Here is a 21,420-nt window from a genome sequence, read left to right as displayed (position 1 = left end):
CCTTTCCTTTTGCAAGTTGAGGGGAAGGAGGCATCTCTGGGTGAAAGATGCCCTTAAGGGCAGCCATTGTGGGATAGAACCCTAGTGGGGGTTCCGCCCCAAAGTGCCTCTCCCATTCTCTCACCAGCTTTTCAACCCTTTCCCACGTGTCCCAGGAGGATAGGTTGGCTGTGGGGGCCCATGGGGCCAAGAGAAGTACCGTATCCCAAATGTGGAGTGCCGTGGAGTCTGAAAGCTCCAGCCCATGGCTTTTGAGCAAATATCATAGGGCTTTCATGACAGGCTTATTTCTTCCTGAAGTTGCGTTCCCATACTAAGGGTCTCACTTACCCTGAGAGCCTGATTGGCCTTGACCCAAACTTTGCACTAGTTCCTCACATGCGGCACCAGATGCCATGGTCTCCGAACCCCTTCCTCTCTGGCAGAGGAACAAGAGGCCGCGGCAATGGGGGTCAAGGAGGGGGAAGTGCGCTGCCCCCCCCCCCCCGTTTCACCAGCCCTTCTCCCCGAGGACAATCAGACGCAGCAGGGAGTAGCTTCAAGCAGGAAACTCATTTATTGGCAAGGCTGATCAATATTTAAGGGCAAAAGCCACAAGCATTAGCATAGGCGGGAAAGCCATCATCCAATCAGCTTAGAGGTCATGTATGCCATGCAGGCTCTTCTCATAGTATAACATATTGTTCACGAGGTGATCACACGTCCTTTACTGGCTAGGCTCCAATCAGTATTACTTCCTCTTTTTGTGGTGCCAAGCTGGCCAGCTGGCTCCATCTTCACCTCAGCTGCTCAGTGCCATCTTGTTGCTGCACCTCCACATAGGTTGACTTGATAGTATATAATTATCTTGGACAATGAGAATCAACCACAATTTGTTAATGGCAATAGGTAATTAATACGAAGGAAAACTGGGTAATTCAGTTCACTGATCAAAGAAGACTGAAGGGTTTTCAAAAAGAATAAGGTCAAGTGGCAAAGGCTATGGGCTCCTCATTAGAGACAGGGCTGTAGAAACAGTGGGCAACAGTTATTCATGTCAAAATAGTTATATACTAAAAATAAATAATTTGTATGTTTAACAAAGTTTTTTTGTTGCTTTTTAAGCTGGGTATGGTGGCACACACCCTTAATCCCAACACTTAGGAGGCAGAGGCAAGAGCTTTTCTGTGAGACTGAGGCTAGCCTGGTCTACCTAGTGAGTTCTATGCCAGCTGAGGCTATAGGGAGACATTGTCTCAAACAAAACATGACAAAACAAAACGAGAAAGTTATTTTGAGGGATGGAGAAACAGCTCAGTGGTTAAGAGTACTTACTGCTCTTGCAGAGGGATGTGAATTTGGTTCCCAGCATCAATGTCAGGTGGGTCACAACCACTTGTAACTCCAGTTCCAGGGTATTGGATGTTCCCTTCTGACCTCCACAGGCACTGTCTTGCCCATGGTACACTACATACACTCATATACACATACATACACATAAATTTTCAAAAATCTTTACAGAAAATCATTTTGGGTAAATATGAGTGAAACTGTCTAGGAACATTTAGCTTCATAAAGCATTTCCCACTCCATAAAGCCCAAAGCTGTGTGATGATCATAGCATCAAAACATGTCAGCTGAAATTAAAAACCTCAAGTACTGTCTGGGATAATGCAAACCGGCTGCACACTGATACCACCAATGCAGTGAGATGGCACAAGGGAAGCCTTAGCAGGGAACAGCCCTTTGGAGACCCAGACTGCCTTAATACAGCTTTTTCATGGTGTCTCACTGAAAGGCCTGGCTCTGAGGGCAGGAAGCTTAAGTTGTCTTTACCTATAAAACTTTTAACTTCAGCCCACAAGACTCCTTTTTACTTGCATTTTTAATTAGGCTCCCCACTTCATCCCTGATCTCACAACCCCATATACTTTAAATTGTGCCAAGTCCTTAAAAACACACAGATTTTGCACAATACCTAGCTTTATTTAGTACATGTATATGCTTGAAACAGCACTATGCTATAAATATTGTTTGTATTCACTTTCCCACCTCTTCCCTGTGATCTAGGTGCTGCTCTGAATGTGTTCGTCGCTCCTGTAGTGTGGAACAGTGCACCTCATTCTACCCAGACTTCTTCCAGTTCCCACCCCCTTAGGTCACAGTAGCAGAATGAGCGTCACTTTGTCACAGTCTGGCATTCATTCTCCTGCCATGACTTCTGGGCCTTCATTCTGCCTCTTCGCCACTTGAAAAAGGAAACCACAGTGTGTGGGATCAATTTTTATTTCTGAATTACACAATGAGGATATATAGATATATTCTGTTATTATATATTTTCATATATTTAATTCACACAATTTTGAGAGAATTTATTTACCAAAACAAAGTCTAATAGATACTTTATTCTGAGCAATCTGATACACGGTAGAAAGATCCTTAAATATATAAAAGGTTAATTTGTGCACATCTAAATGTTTCTAAGATAGCAGACTACTGAGACTTGTGATGAGAGTTGCAACATAGTACTGTAACTGAATCCTCAAAATGACATTGGAATAAGGAAGGCCAGGGGAAGTGACTTCCTGCTCACAGGTATGCCCCAGAGAGAAGCCCTATATAACATCGTATGGCTTCAACAGGAACTTCAGGGTTTCCTTCCGTGGCCAGCTATTGACCTCAAAGTTTTCATTCCTCAGCAAATATCTTCTATGCAGCTTCTTGTTCCATCTCTTAATGAAGAGCTACATAAAGAGTAACTACTTGGAGTGAAAAATACCACTTTTGCCCTCAGTGACCCCTTGGTATTCCTTTAACTACAAATCTACAGGAAAAGTGCAAAGAAGTTTCCAGAAGTCTGAACCAAAGCAAGAACGCTCAAAACAGGAGCTAGAGCAGAGTGGTGCCAAGGTTTACGTCTACCTAGCTGCTTAGGGCTTGTTTTCAGAATTTTCTTAGAAGTCTATTCACTCGGAGTGATGTACATGATAGCTTTCTCTAGCGTGCAATTAACTTGCTATTTTAAGATAATAAAACAGCAAATGCCCAATATTGGAATGGTTTTGTAGCCCACAGAGCATTCCAAACAAAATTGTTGATTGGGGAAGAAGCTCATAATTTACGTCCTGTCACCTGAGATCTTCCATCAACAGGTTGGGCAAGTTAAAAAAAAAATGGTAAATGATGAGATTGTTGCCACATCTGGTTGGCTGTGAAAAGTGCCCTTTTCTCAACAACCCCACATCCTACAGGTTTGCTAAGCTGAACTCTGGGATCCTTATGACTTTATACAACATGGCCAGAGGAACCAAATAATTCATCTTCCAAAATGGGACATGACAGAGTGAAGTGTTAGGCAAGTGAGCAATGTTGGGTAACTATACTCATGCCAGCACTATGTTCAGGAGGAAGCATCATTTGTACTACCAAAGGTGGAGGTGGGCTGTGAGAGGCCAGCTGACTCTAGGGTCTTTCTGTCAAACCAGTCAAATTTAATGAGGAAGGAGATTCAAAAGAACACAAAGTCCATTAAGATACTAAGTTGAAAGGGACCAAGAGATGAAACTAGAGTAATTTATGGAGGAAAGAGCCCAAGTACTGTGTGAGCTTGTGTGGAAGATGGATTAGAAACCAGACACAAAGTAAATGAAGTCAGGGAAACTCAGTCACTTGTGCAAAGAACTCTCCCTGCACACACATCAGGGCTCAGGTATCAACAACTATCCTAGACCAAGTCACCACCATCAGGCTGTGGCAGGGCCTGTCTTCACTCCATTTTTATTTCTGCTAGCTAATTTGTAGCAGGTGCCATTGAAGACTGGCTCCCAGAATGAGACCTTAGCAACATCAGGAAACAGCTCAAGAGGAACTTTCAGGAAGCTCCAGCTTGGTCTTGCCATGGAATGCTTTAAGGGAACCACGTGCTTTTGTGCCAAGGACTTCTCATCTTTCTCAGCAGGACACATGTGATATTTTTTACTGCCTGGAGATGTTAAAACTTTCTTTTCAAGGAGACATGGAGTGCACACCTATAATCCCAGCACTTGAGAGACTGAGTCAGGAGGATCACCAAAAACTGAAGGCCAGCTTGGTATCATAGCATGAGTTCCAGGCCAGCCAGCATTATATAATAAGACTCTAAAAAATAATTCATTGGACAAAAATGAGTTTGTAGTTACATTTGTCCACTCTGTTAGAGAAACTATCTAAACACAAAGGCAGAGGCCAGAGTGGGAAAGACTACATTTGGTAAAGCAGGGGTTAGCACACTTTTTTCTGTAAAGAGAGTAAATGTCCTGGTGTTGTGGCCAAATTGTCTGTTGTAACTACTCAGCTCTGGTGAGGTCTTGTGAAAGTAGCTTAGACAGCCTGAAACAAATTTGTATGTCTGTGTTTCAGTAACATTTTATTTTTGGCTACTAAAAGCTGTATATTTTTCTTGTGTCCTTATTAAATTTCAACTATAAGTGTGAAAACCACCTTAGCCTACAGTCGTGCCCTAGATCTGGCTTAACTTACCAACTCCTCTGCTAGAGATCTACAGATTTCAGATCACATTGGTATTGTAAAGGGAGTATGAAAACAATAAATTAACTGCTTTGTAAAGGCTAGTGTATACTTGCATTTAATTTTCCACTTTTAAAGCAGATTGGTTTGTAATGTATATGGGTGTTGAATTTGGATAACTGAATGTTACCAAATAATTTCTGTGGGCTCCTTCGACTTGACACTTGAAGTATAAAGACTCCAGCCTGGTTTGTGTTCTGAAGCATAGTTAGCTACTGAAGATGTGACCTTCAGCTTAAGTTTCACAATATGAAATTCTTCAACCTTCATTAGAGAAATGATTTTTAGAAAGAACATTTTACCTAAAGCTACCTAAAATAAAACTTACATGAGTTAGAAAGACTACCTCCCCTCTGAGAAATTAAAAACTCTAGTGGCCAGGAACAGAGTAGGCTTCTGAGCTGATGGGCTTTGACATCTGCCTGGTTTATGGCTGTCCACCAGACAGTGTTTTATATTTAGAGTTCAAAAGAGCAACTTTCCATGCACTTTAAATCCAGAGTGGTCCAGTGGGGAAATTTAGCTGATCTATGGACATGGACCCACTTATACCTAACAGTGGAGCTAAGTATGTTTTTGGCAAACACCAGTCTAAGGGACCAAGAACCACTCCATCAAGTGTTAATGAAATACTGAAATGGAAGGTCCTATTTTCTTGCTAAGGTTCAACTAAACTCTTTGAGGCACATAATTGGCAAAATAGGAAAATACACAACATTTCATAAAATGTGTTAACAGTAAACAAATTCTCTTCCCATTTTTCCCCTTAGAAATTTTGAATGGCACCAGGAGGTGCAAAGAGGGAAAAGTAACAGCAGCCCTGTCTCTTCAGGTAGGTAGGTGCTCTCCAGCAGGACCAGGAAGCAGGAAGCAGGCTCCTCCTCCAGCCAGCAGGCTAGGGCTTTTCTTTCAGTTTCAGGTCAATGCTGCTGAGGAGGGAGAGCCAAATGAGAAACACTCAATAGTAATTCAGGAGTCACATGTTAACATCTTTCCTTAAATGACTTATTGGAAATAAATCATGCAAGTTTTTTTTAATATGTAAAATCTGATCAAATACAATCTTCCCCTATTTGTCAAGTTTTCTTCTAAAATAGAGACTCTGCTTCTTTTTATAAAATTGCTCCTGGAAGCATTTTACACCTTTTCAAAAGGATCCAGGAATATAAAATATACATCAGGAGACTCATTCCTAAAGTCAGATCAGATACAGATTGTCCAGATTTTAGGGACTAACTTTTCCTTGTGCTGGTTAGTATTAGGTGTCCCTAGACTGGGTGGAGGGATGTTGAGATTGGTGGTAAAACATACTTCTGGGTGGCACGGGAGTCTGGGCTGAGTGGGGAAGACCCATCTTCAATGAATGCGGCCATCAGGCTGGGGGCCTGGATGGAACGGACAGTGGAAGAAGCCAGATGGAGCTTGTTTTCTCGCTCACACCTGTCCCTTCCTGAGAGGGAGTCATTTCTCCTGTGCCTGTCTTCGGACCTCAGACTCCAGGTTCTTTGCCTCTGACCATGAACTTGCATCTGTGGCCCTCCACAGAGTTTTTCCACCTTCACCCTCCATCTGGGGCTGTGTGTTTCTGAGGCTCTGGCTTCTTGTTGTGAGCAGTTGCTAGCTTTCCTAGCTCTCCATTGAACCTTTACAGCCCCTGTGGCATGTGATCAATCTATGAATTCCCTCAGAATGAAAAAAAAGTCTGTATGTGTGTGTGTGTGTATGTGTGTGTGTGCATATATATATATATATAAATATACATATAATCTATTTCTCTAGAGAATCCCTTCTAATATACTCATGAAGCAACAAATGATTTGCTTGAAATAATATTTGACAAGTGCTAAATTACAAGATGTGGTAAATAATAAAACAACAAAAAGTAAACAAGTTAAAAAAAACCTCGCAATTTTGTTTATAGGAGTCAGAGGCTATAACTTAAAGGAATTAGCCTACCTTACTGAAATGCATATAGCTCTCAAATATCTAGGAATTAAGCCCAGAACCTCCCTGAGGGTGGGAGTTGAACTGCAGTACTTCTCTAGCAGGCCTGAGGGCCTGGTTTCACTTCTACATGCATTAAATGGGGTTCCTCACAAGGTGTCTGGCAATTATTTAATAGTGACTACAAATATTCGTGTTGTATTGAGGAAGACTGAGGAGATGGCATAATGACCCTGTCTCTCTCAGGAAAATGAGAAGCAACTAGGGGATCACTACACATTCATTTCACGTCCTTCTTGGTGGGACTGAGCCCCTGGAAGGAGCCTGTGCCCATTTTGCAGTTTAATCAATGGCAGTTACAGAAGATGTAAAATGCTTCCATATATGATTCTCCTCTCCCCAGAAGCCAGAAGGCAAATGAAGCCCTTCATTCTAATGTTAAAGCAAGCAAACCAAAGCAAAAAAATCCAGGACTGGAGACGGGGGATTCTTGCCCACACTTGCTCCCCATGGGGGAGGAGGGCCTCATCCTTCTGGTTATGGTAATTATACGCCTACTAGGAGCTCAGGAAATACAGGAATGAAACAAAGGGAAACTTCCAGAACAATGCAATCTTCTAGCAATGGAAAGTTAACATTAACAGTTTGCAGCAACCCTTCCTCCCCTGCCCTGTCCTAGAAGAAGTCCAAACAGGAAGCGCTGCATGGCCTTCCATCCCAACCCAACAGCCCTCTCCCAAGGAGACAAACAAGGCAGGCAGAGGAGTGGGTAAGACCAAAGATGTGGCAGTGATAGGCCAGTGAGGGGTAGCCTGGACTGTGGGCTCTATTAAGTGTTCAAGGGACAGTGTTGGTATGGGAGAAAATGCCTTCTGTTTGCAAAATGGATTATGATGGACAGAGGGACTGAAATATGCTTGCTTTACAGAACTTCACACAGCAATTTGCTTGAAGCAATTGTTGCTTTCAACTCAAAAGATGGAATAAAGGGACCTTTAGGAAAATAACTGCATGATTGGAAGGGTCTGCCGCACAACCTCCATCCTGCCCTTTGTACCCTTTTAGCTGGGACTCTTGTTTTGTCCTAAACTTCCTCTAAGCTGGAAGGTCAACATGTCAACTTCAGAGACACTGCACTGTGCTCACCCAGCTTTTCTTTGAATCTGGAGGACACAAAGTAACAATAGAGATATGTTTAAACTGATCTTTGTCTTTCTTGATCCCCAGGAACACAGGGATGGTAAACTCTGTCACTCAGGCAAAATTGGAAGTCCTTTGCTGGATGGCAAACTCTCTCTGAATATGCTGCTGATAACAGTTCTGTGACATAGACCGGGCCACTCCTAGATGAGCAGTTTCTGTCCTTTGTTAGATGAGAGGCAGCACCGCACTCTGGCATAGACTACCTACCTTTCTGATTTGAAAACCCCTGGCTCTGGATCTGCATGGCTAAGGTTCAAATCCCAGCTTGGGGCCATCTATTTTATGTTATTTTAAAATAAGATTTGAGACTAAAGAGATGGTTCAGTGCTTAAGAGCAGCCTGCTCTTCCAGAGGACCTGGGCTCCATTCCCAGCACCCACATGGCAGCTAAGAACTGTCCATAACTCCAGTTCCAGGGGTCCAACTCCCCTCTTCTGACTTCTGCAGGCATTGCACAACACGGGTGCACTTACATACATGCAAGCAAAACACTCATACACATAAAAAATAAATAATTTTTAAAATATTTATTTTTTTATTTGTGCTTGTGTGTGTGTGTGTGTGTGTGTGTGTGTGTGTGCGCGCGCGCGCGCGCGTGCATGTGTGTGTTTGTGCTTGCAAGCACATCTGTGTGCAGGTGCCCCAGGAGACCAGAAGAAGGTGTCAGATCACCTGGAACTGGAGTTACAAGTAGTTGTGAGCCACCTGTTGTGAGTGCTGGGAACTGAACTCTGGTTCATTGCAAAAGCAGCAAGCACTCTCAACCCCTTAGCCTTCTCTCCCATCACAGGCTTTTTTTTTATGGCTGCAAAACACTGGCTGGTTAAATGCTTTGTCTATGGCTCCCTTTTCTCATCTGTGAAATGTACCTCATAAGCTTGCTCTGAGGATTAAAATCAGCTTTGTGTGTGAGCTTCTGACATAGTCTGGCATGGACTGAGAGCTTAATACCTGTCCAGTCCAATATCTATTTCTCTTTTTCTTTCTTTCTTTCTTTCTTTCTTTCTTTCTTTCTTTCTTTCTTTCTTTTTGGTCTTTTTGAGACAGGATCTCCCTGTAGCCCTCAGCTGCCTGGAACTCACTATGTAGACCAGGCTGGCCTTGAACTCACCGAGATCCGCCTGCCTCTGCCTCTAGAGTGCTGGGATTAAAGGCGTGCCCCACCACACCAGGCCCCAATTTCTATTTCCTCTAGGACAAGAATATCCAACCGTATCGTTGCCGAAGTCCCAGGCAGACTTAACTGTCTCTTGGTATCTATAAAGCAAAGATATTTCTCCCCTGTCCACCCAATACTAAGTTCAAATGGAAGTTCTAGCTTTCACTGATCACAACGGATGACGTCATTCCAAAACAGCTGCTCTCTTCTTGTCCCCATCTTCTCACATCTGGCCACCAAATTCATTGTCTCATTTTGGGAGTGGAAAAGTGGACACCACGTAAAGCGTTTGGTTGTCCTTATTAGACATAACGGTATCTGGCTGGAAAAATCTCTCAGTAAATTAGTCATTTCAGGATCAGAGCCCATGGAAGCCAAACATCTAAGCAGGTTTACCCAATCCTAGTTTCATTCTGAATGCAGCCATACAACACTACAGGCAACCACAGGCTGTCAATGATGAATTCTTACTCCTTCTCCATAGAGGTCATTTCTGGATCATTGTAAAGGCAGCTAGTTCTGAGTGTAAAGAAAAAAGGGGGAAGCAAGTCAATATTTTCTCCCTCTTACTGTAGTGTCAGAATCATTGACTGGGGCATTTGAGACTGTTTAATGTGATACCATTGCTATTCCTATGGTCCCAAATCCACACTGTAATAGATGGTACCAGTAAGATTTTAGCATCAGGTTTGAGATATGTCCTTACTCATGATTTAGAGATGTCAAAAAGATAAACAACCCCAAGCACCCCAGTGTCCTAGTCTTTTTTTCTTACTCTTCAAATGTTTTTATCCAATGAGTATAAACATTGCAAAACTGTATTTGTACTCCAAATAATAGATAGGTTATACACAAAGGAAAATCTCTTTTCGGCAGCCTGATTTTGTTTACACAAAACATGGTCAGCTTTCAGGTTTCACAGGAGTGAGGATTTCCCAAGACACTGAGAGCAAAGCTGCCAGGGTCAGCTTTTCCTGAGGTTGTGAGAGAAGCAGCAGGACACTTACCACTCCACACAGCTGAGTCATGTTCAGGTGGCACCAGAGAACCCTAACATTAGCCTGAACAGAGCAGGCCCAGGAAGAAAAACACAGCCATATAAAAGAATGATATAGAAGTGTTTATGTCTCTGTGTAGAATTAGATATTTGTGAGATCCTTATCAGTGTGGTTACTGTGGTAACAGATTCCAAGTTCACTTGGAATTCCCAATACCTGCTACACTTCTGCTGTTGTTCTTTTCTTCTTTGGTAAGTTCGTAAAAATATTTTATTTATTATTTTATGTCTATGAGTATGTTGCCTTCATGTGGGTAGGTGCAGTGCCCATGGAGGTCAGAAGAGGGCATCAGATTCCCCTGGAATTGGAATTATGGATGGTTGCTAGTCACCATGTGGGTGCTGGGAATCAAATCCGGATCTTGCAGCCAGTGCTCTTAATCATTGAGCCATTTCTCTAGCCCCTTCTGGTAAATTTTTAAAAAATATTTTCTTTATTATTTTTATTGTTTGTGTACGAATGTATTTCCTGCATATGTGTAAGTGCACCTGTGTCGTGCAGTGCCTGTGGAGGTCAGAATAAGGTATCGGATCCCCTCGAACTGGAGTTACTGATGGTTGTTAGTTGCCATGTGGGTGCTGGGATTTGAACCTAGTTCTTTCGCAAGAGCAGCCAGTGCTCTTAACCACTGAGTCGTCTCTCCAGCCCCATGGTAATTTTTTTTTTTTAAATGGGATAAAACTATTTAAAGAAATTCCATGATCTTTAAAAAAAAAAACAAAACCTCAAACATCCCTTTTGCATTGAGAATGATTTCACAAGCGAATTTATCCATTTGCAAGAGGGTTTTTGATGAGGCTTCAGTATTTTTCTAAAAAGATCAGGAGGCTATTTCCTTGGGCTGGGTAGTGCCCTCTGCCACAATCCTACTGGTGACCATTCTAGCAAATAAGGACAGTGAAATAAATGCTGACGGTGAGCTAGAAGAAAACAGCAAAGCTGGAACCAAATCAAGAAAGGGCAGTTTTTTAAGCTTGGTCTTTCTGCTTTTTAACGTGGAGGAAACAGCAATTTGCAAACCTTTTAATATTGTCATTCAAAGGCAGCAGATGAATTCTTCCTCATTTGCAAAATGAGAACGGGTCTGTATATAGTATTTATTCTTTGAAAGTATTTTCTTCTCTGAGTAAATCTAAGGTATTAAAGAAAAGTGTGCAGACAGCAGATCATGTGGAGGTCAAGGGGAGGTGACATGCAACTCGATTGGTGAAGTGGGGTGTGTGTACACTGGGGAGAGGGAGAATTTTTAAAATGTTGTAGCAATGGAGAAGCCAATAGACAGGGAGGTTTTGTTCTTTGATGAGGTATATGTCCACCTTTAGTCAGATCCAGTCCAAAGTTTTCTAACAAGCCATGTGGACAGTCATTGCATCTGTCAAGTGAAAGAACCCGGGGATACCTAGCTTCCAAAATTGGATACTTAGAGATCATGTTTTCTGAGCCAACAATAACCCTACAGAATCTGTCCTTGGATTTAGGGGCTGTGTCAGAGGATAACAGGTATTTAAGAAGGTATAGTGGGTGCCAAAATGGTAGGATTTTGAGACATTCTAAACCCCTGTGGGTTCGACAGAACTCAATGTTTTCTCCTTACATATATTAAATGTGCAGACCCTTCAATTTAACCATCAAAAGGAATAGGATGAGTTCAGGGTGAATTCTTCAGGTAAATAGCTTACCCATAGAATCTGCAGCAAGGGCACTGACTACTAAGACTGTATTTGTTATTTATTTATACTTATTTTTATTGATTGATTGATTGATTGATTGATTGATTGAGACAGGATCTCAACTTTTGCCCTGGTTGGCTTGGAACTCACTATGTATATTGGCTGGCCTCAAAACTCACAGAGATCCTCCTGCCTCTGTCTCCAGAGTACTGAGATTGGAGATGAATGCCCCTACCCTGGCTAGAATGGATTTGACTGGGAAGTTATCATACAATCATCAAACTATTCATGTTCTAAATAATTATTATGTTTTTTCACCTATTATTAATCTTCTGTCTAATTCATAAATTAACCATAAGTATATTTGTACAGGAAGATAGGTAGTGTAATCATGGGTTGGTCCTGTCTGTGGTTTCAGACATCCATAGAGTGTCTTGGAGCAAATCCCTTAAGGAGAAGAGAAGGCCACTGCAGACATGAAGCTTCTCAAATGCTCTTCCAGTTCATAGTAGCACTTTCTTGGCTTGCTCACTAAATAATTCACTGAATAACATCATTGCTATGTGCTCATTTTATGTTTTCATAACAGTTATGGTTTTGCTTTTTTCAATATCACCCTTCAACAACACTGAGCAATGATTCCTCCTACCCTCCCACTATCAAAAAAACTTGGAAAACATGATTTAAGCAATATTTCTTAGTAATTAAAATTTTAAATCATTGTTTCAAATCTTGGAAAGCCGTGAAATTGATTCCACGATTTGATTTTTCAGTTTTTAGTTGCTACCATTTCTCCTCACAATATGAATTAGTGAGGTTTTGCTGCCTCAATATATCTAAAGGCCACTGGGATGCTACACTACCTATGACAATGCCTTTGGTGTGTTCTTTTTCTGTGAAAGCTAGAATTTCTTCGGTATTAAAAAGTAAATTAAACAGTGACAAATGCTTTCCTCAAGATAACAAGATGATTGGCAACAGAGATTGTAAAAAAAAAAAAAAAAATCAGAGATTACATTTACCATGGGAGAAAGAGAAATTTTAAGGTACAGCATTATTATCCGGATGCAAGAATAAAATATCAGGCGTGCAGATTCTCCCCAGTCATTCCTGAAACGCAAGGCAACATCACGCCAGCTGCTAAATGAAAAGCAAGTCTTACTTAGCTGTTTCAGATGCTTCTCTCAGTTCTTCATCCAGTCTGCATGAGCACAAATTAGCGATGTGGAAAAGAAGCAAAAAGAAGCAAGCAGGGCATGAGAGTCACCCGGCAAAGCACAGCCAAACATACGTGGTGTCTATTTGCTTTCAAAAAACTCTCCTCTAAGGCACCGAGACACGCTCAGTTAAATATGGTACCATTTCCTCCTGTTGGGTGTTCATGTTTGTTTTCTTTGCAAATCCTATCATAAAGGTGACCTAAACACTGCAAGGGGATCAGAAACATGCTGGCTGAGTAAAGCTGAAAACATCCACATTGGTATTTTGGGTGTAAAGTTGGCTTGCAGCAGGGCCAAGTCAGGGGTGTATCTGGTTTAGTAGGTTTCAGTTGCAAATCAGGTTGACCTCAACAGCTTTACACACATAACAAAGACTCAGAAGGGACTACAAAGGACTGACAGGACACTCTTCCTCTGGTAGCATGTTGAGGTCACCCACAAATAAAACACTGGAGTGCACACACAGGGGGGTCCAGCATGACTGGAGATTAGGAGATTTTTACCTCACAGTTCTCTTATAAGATTTCTCTTCATCATACCTTATAAGATAAAAAATGGATGTCATGAGAAAAACGAGCAACAGATGGGAAAAATGACAGGTTTTAAAAAGTCAGAACGTGAGAGAAAAAAGCTCACCCAAATGATAATCAGATTAGCTTTGGAGAGAACGCTTACTTGGATTAGGTATAATTAGTGATTTACAATTCATAAATATACAATCAGTTCTCATTATTTGTGGATTCTGTGTTTATAAATTTGCCTGTTCACTAGAGCATCTGCACTCTCCAGACACAAAGTGCAGCAGCTGTGCCACTTGTGGACAATCACCGAGTGGCACAAACCTTGAGTTGGCATGAGCAGGCAGCCAGCTGAAATCAGACTGTTGGGCCTCCACCTTCTTGTCCCATACAGTTTATTTATGATATTTTTTAAAATTTGTGCTTTTGCTTTCAAAATGGCCCTGAAGCATGGTGCTGATGCTGCCTAGCGTTCCTATGTGAAAGAAAGCTGATGAATCTTACAGAGAACATGTGTATTCTGTAAGACAGGCATAAGTTATAGTGATGCCGGGCTTGAGTTCAGTATTCTGTTTGTTTTGTTTGTTGGTTTGTTTGAGATAGTGTCTTGCTGTGTAGTCCAGGCTTGCCTCAAACTCCTGATCATCCTGCCTCAGTCATCTGAGTGCGATTACAAATGTGTGCCACTATACCTAGCTAAGCACAATGTTAGTGAGTTAACAGTATAACCTAAGAAGTTTTCTTAAAACAGAAACACAGAAACAAGGTTGGATACTGGTAGGGTAATGAAAGCATCGTGATCAGAGGCTTACAGGATCCCAGCTGTAGATTTTCCCTAGGAATAGTAGTTCAGAGCTCGTTAAGTGTTTACAGTGACTTTATTCAGCACAACTGTCCCCAAATAATGAGAATGAACTGTAACTGTGATGATAAATCTGATTCCAGGCTGGGCAGTTTTTCTATCATTCAAGCCCATTGATGACAGGCTCTGCTCAGCTGAATTCTGGTCTTGGATTGGCTGGGATGAGAGGTTTTGAATGTTATTTGTAATAGAAAATAGTTATTCAGTAACAGAACATAGTTGAAAAGTGCTTAATGTGAAAATGAGGTGATGAAGGCTAGGAATGGAAATGGTAGAAAGGACATCCTAAGATGATTATAAAGACAGGAGAAAACGGACACGGGCAGGGGCCAAGGTGTTGGAGGGGAGGCACCAATCTTTCCAACTGCCTCTTCCTCTTGAAGTAACTTTTCTAAAATGGAGGCCTTGAGAACAGATATGTGTAATCAAATGAAAAGTGCCCTGACCATTCTAGCTTCTCAATGAACTTCCACAAGTTTCTAAAACAACATGATCATAATCAGTAACATTGTAGACTGGGAGCTCTGTGTCCAGGCTTCAAAAATGCCTTATGGTCTCTGTTCTCATTCAATCTTCAGAACAATCCTATGCCCCATTTTACAGATGTGAAAGCTAAGCCTCAGAATTTTCATAGGTTACCTTAAGTTTCAGAGACATTGAGAAGTAGGAGGAAAGGTTCACATGTAACGGCCTCAAACCCTCTTTTTCATGCCGTTGTCTCTCACACCACAGAAACAGTGCTGTGTTTTCCTGGAAAGTGGCCAGGGCTTATTCCCACAGAAAGAGAGAATGTCCTATGTCATCTTTTCCAGAGACAGGAGCAGTTTAGGAGTGGTTGGCCAAGAATGATGTCAGGAAATAGAAAGTGGACAAGTAGTTGAGGGACAGAGTCCTTGGACACAGAAGTTCTGATTTTTGTTTTTGACCAGAAGTGAGAAGTGTCTTGGGTTCTGTCCTGGCTGGAGGTAGGAACACCAGGAGTGCTGGGGGCTCTGCCTGGAGGGTAGGAACGCCAGGAGTGTTAAGAGCTCTGGTCCTGGTTGGGTTTCTTGTTAATTTTCTTCTTTTACACAAGGAGCACAACTGCCTGGAAGCTACATGAGATGCTCTGAGTGAAGCTGGGGTGAGATGGGTGGACTGTGATTCTCCCCCCATGCCTCAACCCAGAAAAGCCTTATTAACTCCTGCACAGAGACACGTGGTGGCAACCTTTCCTTGGGACCTGCTCTCATTGTACAAGAGCTCTGCTTGCTTCTGGTCTCAAGCTGTCACCTATGAATCTATAATAAACTCCTTTCTAAAACTCACCCTCCCCATTGTCTGTGAAATTCCTTCTTCAAGTTCCTGAGACAAGCATCCGAAAGCCACTGACCTGGGGTGACTTTGGTGGCTGTTAATTTTCCAGGACCCTAGGCACACTACTCCCCACCTTCCACCCCCCAACAGCTACTCTGCTCTCACAGACCCCCACTTCCCCATACCAGAAGCATGATTTTTAACAGAGGAGTGGGTTTTAGAGACGGGGTGCACCTTACAGAGTGCAGGCCAGAGCTGGAGGTTTACTGCTTGTTGGAACCCTATGAAAGGAATGAGGACTGAAGCCCTAGTTAGGATCTTATAAATACTGCTTGTCTCTGCTGAGCCAGCTGACTCCAGCAAGTCCACCAATTTCCTGTGTTCATGTCTAACTTGGTGGAAGATCAAAGGCTTCTACTTGTTGAACTGATATTCTAGTTCCATCCCTTCCTGGTTCCTACTCTTTCTTCCCATAAGTAATCTCTGAGTTACCCCCCTTGCATCTGTAATGTGGGGTTTGCTATGAGAGATAAATGACTTACAGAGACAGCTCTTCTGCATGTCCTGACGTCACAGACACACACTAAACAAGAACACTTTCAGCTTCTCTCGAGTGAGTGCTTTTAAGTGAGATTCTTTTGGATGTGCTAATTGGAAGTCCATTTTCCTGTCTATTTTATGCAGGAAGATACAGAATATTTGTCTTTTTTCTTTGAGCTGATGATCAAGTCCCTTTCAAGTCCAAATGAAGCAGGCTGGTTAATCAGATGTGTTGAGAAAACAAGAAAACAAAAAACAGGACGCACAGAAAATTTGCAACAATATACCAGATAGGAGTGTTGGTTTTCTAATATCTCTGTTTTAGTACTCTATTTCCAAATACTTTGATTTAACTTTACTTTCATTTTCAGACACAACCCTGACACCTACAGCACATAGGCTTTCTACCCACAGGGCTGTCTCCTTGCTCTGTCCTGAGCAACGAAACCATTTCTCATACCCACCCACCCCAAGGCAAACTTTCTCCACCTAACCTTGCAGCTGAAGGGAATTATGGGGGAAAAGGTGGGGTTGGGGACTAGAAGATAATAGTTATTCTTTTAAATCTATTTTCTGGGATCAGGCCGCCAAATTATGAAAATCAAAATACCCAACTATGCTAAAATTTTAATGTATTGGGGCAGAATAGGGAGTCACAAGTTTAAATGTGCAGACAATTTATATTGTCTGCAAAGTTGAGACAAAATTTAAAGTAAAAATATCAATAATTAATAATTACAGGAGAGGACTGCATGACGGGTAATCTGAAGGAACAGCTGTCGTCAGGGTATAGGAAAAGTTTTATTTGTTGGACAATATTTAGTGCTACCTTTAAAAATGAGATGTCATTTCATGTTATTCTAGAAGTGAGCCCTTCTTCAGCCCCTTCTCTAGGGTGTGCTATTTACCACCCCCGCCCACCCCCAAAAGCCAGCAGACTTACTTAACGATGCTCTCTGGAATGTGGATGCAGTCCATCGGGATCAGACCACTGAGCTCGGATAAGCTGCTCACATATCTAATCTTACTGCTGAACTTGGAACTAGAAAAGAAAAGGGGGAAAATTTCATATCATTAGTTGCTACATTTCCCTCCCAAAGTCATGGTCTCTTCTTGAAAATCTTTTTGTGGCTGTTTTGTATTTTTTGGCAGTAGGGATTGAACCCAAGGTTCACATGTACTCGTCATGCAGCAGCACCGAGAGGAAGGGATAACGTTATTTGAGTACTTACTAAAAGCCAGACACAGTTTTGTTGTTACACTGCTTTGCTTTTAATTGGCAAATAAAGAATTATATGTGTATTTTTATACATAACACACACACACACACACACATATATATATCACATCCATATCACATGTACATTGTAGAATGGTTAAGTTGAACTAGGTAAAATATAAATCACTTCACATACTCAATATTTTTTGCAGTGAGAATACTTTATTTTGGGGGGGAGGGTTTTAAGATAGGATCTTACTGTGTAGCTCCAGTTGGCCTGGAACTCACTAGGCAGACCAGGTTAGCCTTGAACTAAAAGAGATCCACCTGATTCTGCCTCCCAAGTGCTGGGATTAAAGGTGTGTGTCAGATCTAAGATCTACCTTCTTGTCAATTTTTAAGACTATAAAACAACCAGGAGTGGTTGTGCATGCCTTTCATCACAGCACTTGATCTTGATTGAGGCCAGCCTGGTCTACATAGTGAGTTCCAGGCCAGCTGGGGCTACAGGGAGCCCCTGTCTCAAATAAATAAATAAATAAATGAATAAATAAAGGAATGACAGATAAATAAACAAACAAGTAAATAAATAGTTGTTATTTCCAGCCATCATGTTATATAATGGGTCCCTTGAACTTTTTCCTTTGTCTAACTGAAATTTTGTACCATTTGAGCATCTCACCAACATTAGTGCCTAGAGTTCACCAATCTACTTTCTACTTCTATGACTCCAGTGTATTTAGATTCATACAGCTCTCCCTCCCCACCCATAGGGGATTGTTTCCAGTAAACCCCTCTATTAGATGTCAACATCCAATGATGGTAAAATATTTCCACAAACCCAGGCACACATACTATAAACTGCCTCTAGATTGTTCACGGTATGTAATATAATGTCAAAGTCATGCAAATAGTTAATACACTACATTGTTTAGGAAATGATGAGAAAGAAGTTTGCATGTTTATAAATTTTTGCTTGATTAATATTTTCTATCAGTGGTTGGCTGAATTTGTGGGTGCAAAACCCATGGATACAGAGGGTCGATTATGTAAAGAAATCATGTGTATTTGGACAGCCACTGTTTCAAATAATTTATATAAATTAACTGGTATTCTTTTTACAAACAATATTTTATGTATTATTTCTATTTTATGTGTATGAGTGTATTGCCTGCATATAGGTAGGTGCATCTGTGCCATGCGATGCCCGATAAGGTGAGAAGAGGGCATCAGATCCCCTGGAATTAGAGTTACCATATGGGTTCATTGCCATATGGGTCCTGGAATCAAACCCGGATCCTCTGCAAGAGCAGCCAGTGCTCTTAACCAAAGAAGCTGAGTCAACTCTCCAGGCCATAAATCAACTGGTATTCTTATTACAGTCTGGTGAGGTAAATAATATTTCCTCCCTTTTGTAAGAATAAGGAAGCTTCTGGGCATGCTGGTGCATGCCTTTAATCCCAGCAATCAGGAGGCAGAGGCAGAGGCAGAGGCAGGTGGATCTCTGAGATGGAGGCCAGCCTGGTCTACATAGTGAGTTCCAGGGAGACTCTGTCTTTAAAAAAAAAAGAAGAAGAATGAAGCTGAGAGGGAGGGCCACACCACCGCTCAGAGGCCGGGGGCGGGGGTTGGGGGGGGTCTGCAGTCCAACTTCAGAGGCCACACTCCAACGCAGTGTTTCTGAGGAGTCACTGGTTTCTAGTTTATTTGCCATTTGCTTATTTGTCTTTAGCAAGGAAAAATTTTATGAGTGCTTTCAGAATCTATAAAAGTCGATTATAGTTTAGAAGCATATGCAAACTTACATTCCACTCAGCTTTTAAAGCTTAATTAAAAGATTTTTTTTGTTGTTGCTTTTTTTTTTGGTTTTTTTGAGACAGGGTCTCCCTGTAGCCCCAGCTGTCCTGGAACTCACTATGTAGACCAGGCTGGCCTTGAACTCGCAGAGATTGGCCTACTTCTGCATCCCAAGTGCTGGGACTACAGGTGTGCGCCACCATGCCGACTTCTCGCCACACTTTTCAAAAAGATTTATTTTTAATTCTCTGTCTCCCTCATTTCTCTCTCTCTTTCTCTCTCTCTCTCTCTCTCTCTCTCTCTCTCTCTCTCTCTCTCTCTCTCTCTCTCTGGTTATGTGCATGTGGGTGCTTGAGAAGAAAGAGGGCAGTGGATCTCCTGGAGCTGGAGTTACAGTCGGTTGTGAACCATCTGACCTTCATGACAGATGACTCTTTAGTCAAGAGAAGTCCTATAGTCAATACATTTTAGTAGCCTCCTCTCTCAGTTCTAAAAGATGGTTATCCCTGATATGTGATTCAGGGAGGAAGGGAGGCGCTTCAAAGAGAACCAAGTACTTGGCAGGGGCAGAAGGATCTCTGTGAAATCAAGGCCAGCCTGGTCTACATAGAGAGTTACAAACCAGTTGGGGCTACAGGGAGAGCCTGTCTCAATAAACAACCAGAAAAGAGAGAATATTTTGCAATGTGAAAAACTGCAATCTTTGTGTTCATGAACAAAGTTTTGCTAGATTACAGCCACTTGTTTACAAAGTATCTGTGGCTGACAACGGCAGATTTGGACATCTGTCATTGAGACCAGAGTCACAAATAAAATCTATATCATTGACTCTTTGATCTCTTTCAAATGATGCTTGCTGGCTTTTGCTTTAGGTGATTTGATCTGATTTTGTTTATTTTATAGTACTGGAGGTCGTACCCAGGGCCTTGCACATGATAGGCAAGTATTCTACATCTTTTAAAAGTACTAAACTATTACTGATTTTTAATTCCAAAACGTTGTTTGTGGGGTTGGAGAGATGGCTCAGAGGCTAAGAGCACTGGCTGCTCTTGTGGAGGACCAGGCTTGGTTCCCAGCACCCACATAGTGGCTAACAACTGTCCATGACTCCAGTTCCAGGGGATCTGATGCCCTCTTCTGACATCTGTGGGCATTGCATGACACAGGTACCCTTACATACAGACATGTAATACAGATTTAAAAACATCAACACTTTATAAAAAACAACAACAACATTGTGCTGGGCATGGTGGCTCATGCCTATAATCCCAGTACTCAAGAGCCTGAGGCAGGAGAGTTCAAGGTTGGCCTGGGCTACATAGTAAGGCCAGCCTGGGGTACAGAGCAAGACCGTGTCTCAAAAACAGAAAACAAAAAAATTGCTTTATAAGAGCTGAATTTGGAGTGGGGTGGGGGTCTGGAGAGATGGCTCAGCAGTTAAGGGTATGTGCTGCTCAGTTCCCAGCACTCACCCTGGGCAGTTCACAACTATCTGTAACTCCAATTCTAGGGGATCTAACACTCTTTTCTGAACTCCATGGGCTACTGAACTCACGTGCACATACCTTTCCCCTATGTAATTAAAAAGAATTTTTTTAATAAAGCTGAATTTTAAAAAAACTTATCAGTGCAAATGATTCTTACTCTCTTATCAAAGTATTTCTGCAATTAATACGTATTTTTATATACCTTATATAGTTCATAGCATTTAAAAATATTTATTATTGGGCTGGAGAGATAGCGCAGCAGTAAAGAACACTGTTCTTGCAGAAGACCTGGGTTCAATCTCAGCACCCATGTGGCAGCTAACAACTGTCCATAACTCCAGTTCCAGGGAATCCAACAGTCCCTTCTGTCTTACGCGGGCACTGCACGGCATCGGTGCACTTACCTACATGTAGGCAATACACACATACACATAAAATAAAAGTAATAAATAAAATATTTGAAAAATATTATCTATTTATTTTTGTATGTGTACATATGTGATTGTTGGGTACACATATGCATCAGTGTGCATGTGCAGGTCAGAGGACGACTTTCAAGAATCAGATCTCTCATTCTCTGGAGTTGAGGTGGGGTCTTTCTTATTGCTGCAGCTGCCCTGCGTGCTCCAGTTGGCAGGTGAACTTCAGGCTGTTCCTCCAGTTTACACCTCTCACCTCACCATAGGAAGGCCTGGATTACAGATGCTCACCACACACCTGGCTTTTGAAGGTTTGAACTCAGGTCATCATGTTTGGGCAGCTATTGCCCACTGATCCATCGCACCATAGTTCATTATATTTTTAAAAGTAAGTTAACATACTTTTGCCAGCAGTTAAGTTTTTCCAGAGGAGCCCTGTACTCAATTGATTTAAAAAGAGGTAGAATTTGTAGGGTACAATAA

The 21,420-nt window shown here is 41.8% G+C and overlaps 1 protein-coding gene across 14 annotated transcripts in view; it reads right to left on the bottom strand.

The window, feature by feature from the left end:
- Nucleotides 1-2,793: 2,793 nt before the first annotated feature.
- Nucleotides 2,794-21,420, bottom strand: part of Prune2 (prune homolog 2 with BCH domain) — a 284,817-nt gene continuing 266,190 nt past the window's right edge. For 5 of the 14 annotated variants that reach the window (XM_029563623.1, XM_029563626.1, XM_029563625.1 and 2 more), the window contains 3 exons: nucleotides 16,959-17,057; nucleotides 13,303-13,338; nucleotides 12,399-12,719 (listed from right to left, as the gene is read on the bottom strand). In XM_029563623.1, the coding sequence (XP_029419483.1) occupies nucleotides 12,482-12,719; nucleotides 13,303-13,338; nucleotides 16,959-17,057 (373 nt within the window). In that variant the 3' untranslated portion in view covers nucleotides 12,399-12,481. The other 9 variants (XM_029563635.1, XR_003849588.1, XM_029563628.1 and 6 more) reach the window with 9 other exon arrangements.

This window comes from Nannospalax galili, unplaced genomic scaffold, assembly GCF_000622305.1.
Source record: "Nannospalax galili isolate Female #2095 unplaced genomic scaffold, S.galili_v1.0 scaffold1296, whole genome shotgun sequence".
Classification (NCBI taxonomy): Eukaryota; Metazoa; Chordata; class Mammalia; order Rodentia; family Spalacidae; genus Nannospalax; species Nannospalax galili.
Note: the sequence above shows the minus strand (reverse complement) of the source record. Positions and strands in the feature narration are given on the sequence as shown.